The 8,859-nt window shown below is 29.9% G+C and overlaps 1 protein-coding gene across 2 annotated transcripts in view; it reads left to right on the forward strand.

The window, feature by feature from the left end:
* Positions 1 to 3,681, forward strand: part of LOC117183124 (enhancer of polycomb homolog 1) — a 73,338-nt gene extending 69,657 nt beyond the window's left edge. For both annotated transcript variants that reach the window (XM_033376311.1, XM_033376320.1), the window contains exon 10: positions 707 to 3,681. In XM_033376311.1, coding sequence (XP_033232202.1) covers positions 707 to 830 — 124 coding nt within the window. In that variant the 3' untranslated portion in view covers positions 831 to 3,681. The remainder of the gene's footprint in view (positions 1 to 706) is intronic.
* Positions 3,682 to 8,859: the final 5,178 nt, after the last annotated feature.

Here is an 8,859-nt window from a genome sequence, read left to right on the forward strand (position 1 = left end):
AAAGATGATCAGTTTTTAATTAAAAAAAAAGACAAATTTTCAAAAAAATAGTTAAATCTTAAACTAAAGAGAAGAAACTTCAACTAGTAAAATTTTAATAATAACAGTTGAATTAAACAAAAAAAACTCGACGATGTTTCTTCGAAACGGTTGGTTTTTTAATTTGAGTTTTTTTTTTTTTTAGTTTTAGCTATTAAAAAAAAATTGAAGCGTCATTTCTCTAAAAAATATTGTTATTTTTGTGATATTCAGAACTATGCAAAAAAAACTTATCCTGCTTAAATATAACCTTTTTTTTCAAGCTGAGTAATTGAAACTTTGACTATTTTACGAGTGAATTATAAACGTTTATTGACAATTTGTATAAAAAAAGGAATTTTTAATTGTTCCGGACAATAAAAATTCGGTTAAAGAAAGATGTCATCATATCAATTAAAAATTTTATCCCTTGAAACTTTCCTAAAAAAATGATTTATTCATATATTTATAGAAAAAATTATTTAACGAATTTAATTAATTGATTAAAAAAGAGACATTATTAATTGCGAATAATATACTATTTCTAAAAAGTAATTTTTAATTATTAAAAAAAAAATATATATATATATATGAATTAAAACTGAATTCTATTTGAAATTTGGGGACCAGGCACACGCCCCGAATTGTGAGAAAAAAAAGTGAGTAATAACAATGACTGTAATTGCAGTGAAGGAATGGACATGGAAGTAGACGGTGTGGAGGCATCGCCATGCGATGGAAAGCCGCCACAGCAGCAGCAGCAGCTAGTGCGAACGAGTAAAACCAATTCACTCGCAATGGAAGTGACATGATGCCTGCTATCGGCACCCCTGTTGCTGCCATTTCGACACTGGGGGCTTCGCTGACCTGACCTTAACCTAACCCAACCTTACCTTGCCGATGTCTATCCAATCGTTTTTTTGGGGACTGGCCACAGACTGCGCACGCGCCGCAAAGCGTCACCGTCACTTGCGATTGTGCGACTTTTCGATTTTTCGATTTTGCACTCATGATCGACGCTTGCTTTTTTTTTATCCCACCACGACTCGATGAGAAGCAATAAAACAAGACAGATATTTTATTATTATTATTATTGTTCACTCGAGAGTGATTATTTATCGTCAACTGAAGAAAGAAAAAAATAGTTGCGGCCATGACTACTCGAAAAATCCGAACCCTTCCAAATTTTGATGATTGTAAATGCTCTCGGACGTATTTTGGAGGTTATCGATATAATCCTCTGCGCAGACTCATGCGGTCATAGAGGGCGCTGCGAAGGCTTGAAAAATTGTGCACTTTTTTCTGTACATAAGGGCGCTAATGATGAACAAGTCTAAATTTTATTATTAAATTATATTTATAGAGTCTAGAAATATGAAATTTTTTCAAATTCGGGTTGTTTGCCAAATTTAGAAAAAATTTTTGTCAAATTATACGGACTTGAAAAAGAAACGAACAAATTTATCAGTATTCTAATTGAAATCATCGAAGTTTGGAAGATTCTGAGTGCATCAGAAAGTTTCTGTTTTCCAAGGGAGGCGGGTCACAATAAAAAGCCTTTTCTTTTTGTCACAGCATTTTGCTCAAAATGAACGAAAACAGTCATTTTTCATTCGTAATTCTCAATTCAAGATTTGCAATTATCTCTGAGAAAAAATATAATTATCCACATTGACCCACCTTCTTTCGGATTTATTTCGAAATTCGTCGCTCCAAAAAAAAGAGTACAATAACTTGAAACTTGGACAAACTCGACTTATTTCAAATCGAAATGATCAAAAATTGTGTTACTCATTTCGATATGTTCAACTTTCGCAACAAAAAAAGAAAAAAAACCAACAAAATAATGCTCAATTTAAAAGAAAATTGTAATCCAGTCGTGGTGCCGAATTTCCAGACACGCCAAACTTGAAGATTCGCGGAATTTCTCTCTTGAATTTCCGACGCATTTGTTGCACTTGATATTCCATAAGCGTAAGTCCTCGTTCTTCCATGCAAGTAAAGCATCTTCTCGAGCTTCGAATCTTCACGACTCATTTTTATTATTAATTAATCGAAAAAAGGAACCAAAAATCGGGGAAAAAATCAATCTTTTATTTCCAGATTCTAAATTTTTCATTTACTTTCAGCCTCTAAAGCTGCAGTCTAATCAGCGACGCACATCTAGCGACACATATGTTGCGACGCACATGTTGCGACGCATATCTTCGCGACGCACATTTCCGATTTTTCGTTCCTTTGCGTTTGTAACAAGAAAAATATGATTTTCAACGAGAAAGTCGTGTCTGGAAATGAAAAAGCCGTCGTCCACGGTTGACCTCCGTAATTGGCGTCCGGACCTACGAAGTATACAACGGGTATATCAAGAGACTCTTGTCTTTCATGTTAGTAGCCGCGAACGGTTTATACAAAAAAAAAATAAATAAAAAGTACATAACGCTTTACGAAATTAGGGTAATATTTATTGGGAGAAGGTTCACGCCCGCCGACTTGTAATCTCGCTCGAAATATTGTATAAACAAAAAGATTTCTTTTCTTTTTTTCCCCCCGTTTACTTTTGATTGTACATAGGAAAATGTACAGAGTTTTGTCGACGAATAGGATTTTTAGTGATAGAAAAAAAAAGAGTTATATTTTCTAAGAAAAAAAAATGTAGACTTTCGGAATTTTGTTCTTGTTTTTTGACTCTAGTCTTAGCGAGGCTTTTAAGTTTTGATGATTCAAGATTTGGACGCTTTAAATACGTTGGCTTTCGAAATTTGGATTCTTTTAAAATCGTCTGCCTCCTTATTTGCGTGATTGCACAGTTTTTCCGGGATTATTCACTTTTTGTGTTTTAGATTTCTCACATTGAAAATGTTTCTCAATGATGTTGGTCGATGCAAAATTACTTATTGCGTATAAAAATATACGAATGAAAGCAAAATTTAGAGAAATTAATTAGAAAAATTGAATATTCGTTTCTATCAGTATTAATTGTACATAATAAGTTGAGTTATTGTATATTTTTTCTTCAATATTGTGTCAAAATTTCAGAAGATGCAGAGTTTTACATCACCAACGGGCATTTACTAATTTTTTTTTTCGGGGCTGTTAAATTTGAAAATGAAAGTTTGCAAATTTTGAATGCTTTATATTTACTTTTACTATTTTTAAATTAAAAAGTGACTGCTGGTTTTTTTGGTCAGTTTTCAAGTTTGTGCGGTTTTCAATTGGCACGATTTAAATTTTGAAAGCTTCCAAATTTGAAAACTTTTGAATGCGATGATAAACCACATTTTTAAAAATGCGCAGCCAAAATATGAAACAATGAAGGCAAATTTGGATATTGAATAATTACAAAAAGAAAATCCTCACAGTTTATAATATTACTGAGAATGAAAATTTGCGGAAAATGAATAATTCAGGACGAAAATATTGTTAAGATAATTATGAAATATGCATAATTTCACTTTAATAAAAATTCCAAAGTCGAAAAAAAAGAGAAAATTTTATTAAAAGTTCCAAGGAACGTTTATATGGACCTAAATTTTTAGAATTTCAAAAACAATTTTGTAATTCTGAAAGTTTAGGACCACACAAACTTTCCTTAGTGCTCTTTATTTAATTTCTATTTTGAGGATTATTTTTCCAAATTTAGGATTTTTTTTAGTAAAAAAAAAAGACTTTTTCTTTGGGAATCTCTCAAATTTGAAACTGCATCTTTAAAAATACGGAATCTAAGGCCATAAAATTTGAGATGGATTATATTTTTAGAATTGAAAAAAAATCAAAATTTTTTGTTCTCTAATTCCAAAAATTTAGGATCATACAATCGTTATAAAATACCCGATAAATAATTTTTCGAAATCGGAAAATCTCAATGTCAATGTCAGAATTTCATTTTTCGGGGATTTTCAGTTATTCCGGCCAGAAATTTTGAATGAGTTTTTCGAAATTTTGAATTGAAAAATTTAGATTTTAAAATCTAAAATTTAATTAAATTAAATTTCGGAAAGCTTAGAACCATACAAACATTCCTTCGTACGCTTTATTGAATTTCTATTTTGAGGATTATTTTTTCAAATTTAGGATTTGTTTTTAGTAAAAAAAAAAAGACTTTCTTTGGGAATTTCTCAAATTTGAAACTGCATCTTTAAAAATACGGAGTCTAAGGCCACCAAATTTGAGATCGATTATATTTTTAGAATTACAAAAAAAAATATTTTTTTCTCTAATTCCAAAAATTTAGGATCATACAATCACTGTAAAATACCAGATAAATAATTTTTCGAAAAGGGAAATTCTCGTCGATAAAAAATTTCTGATTTAAAACAAAAATTGTTTTGTTTAAGAAAAAATATAAAAAATTTATTTCAGAATTTTATTTTTTGGAGATTTTCAGTTCCGGCCAGAAGTTCTGAATGATTTTTTTGAAATTTGCAATTGAAAAACTTAGATTTTAAAATATAAATTTTAATTAAATTAAATTTCTAAAAGTTTGGAACCATACAAACGTTCCTTAGTGCTCTTTATCTAATTTCTATTTTGAAGATTATTTTTTCAAATTTAGGATTTTTTTAGTAAAAAAAAAAAGAAAAGGAGCCTAAGGCCACAAAAATTAAGATATGGATTATATTTATAGAATTACAAAAAAAATTTTAATTTTATATATTTTTAGAATTACGAAAAAAATAAATTTTTTTTCTCTTATTCCCAAAATTTAGGATCATACAAACAATTTAAAATACCAGATAAATAATTTTTCGAAATTAAAAAACGTAAGATTTTAAAATTTTAATTAAATTAAATTTCTAAACATACTTTGATGCTCTTTATTTAATTTCTATTTTGAGAATTTTTCATATTTAGGATTTTTTAGTACAAAAAAATTACTTTTTCCTTGGGAATGTCTGAATTTGAAACTATATCTTTAAAAATATGGAGCCTTTAGAGCCATAAAAACATTGAGATCGATTATATTTTTAGAATTACAAAAAAATTTTGAATTTGGTTTTCTGTAATTCTAAAAATTTAGAATCGAACAATCACTGTAAAATACCCGATAAATAATTTTTTTAAAGGGAAATTCTCGTCGATAAAAAATTTCTGATTTAAAACAATAAAAATTCTTGTATTTCAGGAAAAATATAAAAAATTTATTTCAGAATTCAAGAAAATCTACAGAAAAAGTATTTTTTTTTACTACAAAAATCCTAAATATGAAAAAATAATCCTCAAAATAGAAATTAAGTAAAGAACATCAAGGAACATTTTTATGGTTGTAATTCTAAAAATGATTTTTTCTAAATTTCTGATTGAAAAATTTATATTTTAAAAAATTTTAATTTTAATTAAATTAAATTTCGAAATTTCTAGAATTTTAAAGACGATACAAACGTTTCTTGGTGCTCTTCCTTTAATTTCTATTTTGAGAATTATTTTTTCATATTTAGGATTTTTTTTACTAAATAAAATAACCACAAAAATTGAGATCGATTATATTTTTAGAATTACAAAAAAAAATTTAAAATTTTATATATTTTCAAAATAACAGAAAAATGAAAATTTTTGTTTCTTTAATTTCAAGAATGTAGGATCATAAAAGCACTGTAAAATACCAAATAAATAATTTTTCGAAATGGAAAATTCTCGTCGATAAAAAATTTCTAAATAAAAAAAATTGATTTCTTATAAAAAAAAATAAAACAAATTTATTTCTGAATTTTATTTTTCGAAGATTTTCAGTTATTCCGGCCAACAATTTGAAATGATTGAAAAATTAATGTTTAGATCCGCATTTCAAAAAAAAAAAAAAAAAAAAAAAATACAAAGCCTTTAAAATGAATCTAAAAAATTTGGACGCTTTCAGCATTAGATTTAACTGTAAAATAATAGAATATTAATTCCTAGTTTGAAAATTGATATTTTGTCCGAAAAATCGAGTGATTTTTAAGGTCGGTTGGGTTGGTTTGTTGTCGATTTACGTGGACTTGAATGAAAAAAAAAAAGAAAAGAAAAATGAGATAGAACCTGCTGGCACGAAGCGACAGTGGCATTAACAAATCTAAATGTACACAAGTTATTCGCATTAAAGGGTCTTAGCTTACCTGTATTTAATCCATAGTACACACGCTCTTCTACGTAACAATCTGCGCGCTCTTGCTACCAAGTTCTGGGTTTTTTCGGTTTTAGCCGATCTTCTCAAATCCCATTTTATTTTATTTTATTTTTTTAATGTACACGATTCAAACAAATTATTTAGAGGGATAAATATCGCTTGTTGAATCGGAGGGGATTTGAGAAGAGCATTTTCAAGAATTGGAATCCAAAAGTTTATTTTAAAAGCTTAGGTACTCGGGTTTTATTGATTAAATTATGAGTAATGAGAAAATGGAATATATAAACCCTCACAGCAGTAGGATATTCTATGATTTGGATATCGTAGGAAGTGGAAATTTGGATATCCTGCAACGGGAAAATTCACAAATCCTATGAGGCGGAAATTCAAAAATCCTACAAAGCGGAAATTTGAATATCCTACAGGGTGGAAATTTAGATGTCCTACAAGCCGGAAATTTGAATGTCCTACATGGCAGAGGCGAAAATTGAATATCCTACAAAACGGAAATTTGTGTATCCTACAACTCAGAAATTTGAATATCCTACAAAGGAGACATTTCTATATACTACAACTCGAAAATACAAAAATCCTACAAAGCGGAAACTTGACTCCTACAAGGCGGAAATTCGAAAATCCTATCTAAGGAAAAATCTGAATATCCTACTAAGTGGAAATTTGTATATCCTACAATTCGGAAATTTGAATATCCTGCAATGCGGAAATACAAAAATCCTACAAGACGAAAATTTGCATATCCTACAACTCGGAAATTTGTATATCCTACAACTCGAAAATTTCTATATCCTACAACTCGGAAATTTGTATATCCTATCAGGCGGAAATACAAAAATCCTACAACTCGGAAATTGAAAAATCTTACAAGGCGAAAATTGAAAAATCCTACAACTCGGAAGTTTGAATCTCCTACAAGGCGGACATTGAAAAATCCTACAAAGCGAAATTTTGAATATCCTAGAAAGCGAAAATTTCAAAAATCCTACAATTAAAAAACTAAATATCCTACTAGGTTGAAATTTGTGTATCCTACAAGGCGGAAATTTATGTATCCCACAATTCGAAAATTTGAATATCCTACAAAACTCCTACAGGATGGAAATTTGTATATCCTTCAACCCGGAAATTTGTATATCCTACAACCCGGAAATTTGTATATCCCACAACCCGGAAATTTGTATATCCCACAACCCGGAAATTTGTATATCCCACAACCCGGAAGTTTTTATATCCTACAACCCGGAAATTTGAATATCCTACAAGTCGGAAATACAAAAATCCTACAAGGCGGAAATTTGGATATCTCGTGGGATATCCTACAAAGCGGAAATTTCAATATCTCGTGGGGATATCCTACAAAGCGGAAATGTCAGTATCCTACAAGACGAAAGTTTAAAAATCCTACAGGGCGGAAATTTAAAAATCCTACAAGGTGGGAATTTAAATATCCTACAAAGCGGGAATTCGAAAATTCTGAAGAACAAAAAATTTGAATGTCCTACTAGGTGAAAATTTGTATATCCTATAAAGCGAAAATGTGAATAACTCGTGGGGATATCCTGCAAAGCGGACATCTCAATATCCTGCAAGACGGGAGTTAAAAAATCCTACAAAGCGGAAATTCGAAAATTACACAAAGAAAAAATCGGAATATCCTACTAGGTAGAAATTGGTATATCCTACAAAGTTGAAATTTATATATCCTACAATGCGGAAATTTAAAAATCCTACAGTGTAGAAATTTAAAAATTCTACGAGGAGAAAATTTAGTTATCCTAAAAGGCTGAAAATTGAATATCCTACAAGGAGAAGGTGGAAATTTGGATAACCCGTGGGGATATCCTACAAAGCGGAAATTTCAATATCCTTCAATGCGGAAATTAAAAATCCTACATGGCGGAAATGCAAAAATCCTGCAAACCGAAAATTAAAACATGCTAAAAAGCGAAAATTTGATTATCCTACAAGGCTAAAAATTGAATATCCGACAAGGCGGAAATTAAAAAAATTCTACAAGGCGGCAATTCAAAGTTCCTGCAAAGCAAAAATTTGTGCATCCTCCAAGGGTGCAATTTGTATATCCTACAAAGCAGATATTCAAATATCCTACAAAGCGGAAATGTCAATATCGTACAATGCGAAAATTCGTAAATCCTACAAAGCGGATATGTGAATATCCTACATGGCGAAAATCCAAAAATCCTACAAAGCGAAAATCTGATTATCCTACATAGCGGAAATTTGTATATCCATGAAGACTGGAATTTGAATATTCTACAAGGCGGAAATTAAAAAATCCTTTAAAGCGGAAATGTGAATATTGTATTTTGCGGAAATTCAAAAATCCCACAAAAAAGCGGAAATTTGTGAATCTTACAATTTGGAAATTATAATATCCTTGAAGGCGGGAATTTAGATATCCTACAAGGCAAAAGTTTGGATATCCTACAAGGTAGAAATTCTAAAATCCTACAAAGCGAAAATCTGATTATCCTACAAAGCGGAAATTTGTATATCCATGAAGACTGGAGTTTGAATATCTTACAAGGCGGAAATTAAAAATCCTACAAGGCGGAAATTTAAAAATCCTACAAAGCGGCAATGTGAATATTGTATTTTGCTGAAATTCAAAAATCCCACAAAGCGGAAATTTAGATATCCTACAAGTCAGAAGTTTTAATATCCTACAAGGTAGAAATTCTAAAATCCTACAAAGCGGAAAT

This window comes from Belonocnema kinseyi, chromosome 1 (genome assembly GCF_010883055.1).
Source record: "Belonocnema kinseyi isolate 2016_QV_RU_SX_M_011 chromosome 1, B_treatae_v1, whole genome shotgun sequence".
Taxonomy (NCBI): domain Eukaryota; kingdom Metazoa; phylum Arthropoda; class Insecta; order Hymenoptera; family Cynipidae; genus Belonocnema; species Belonocnema kinseyi.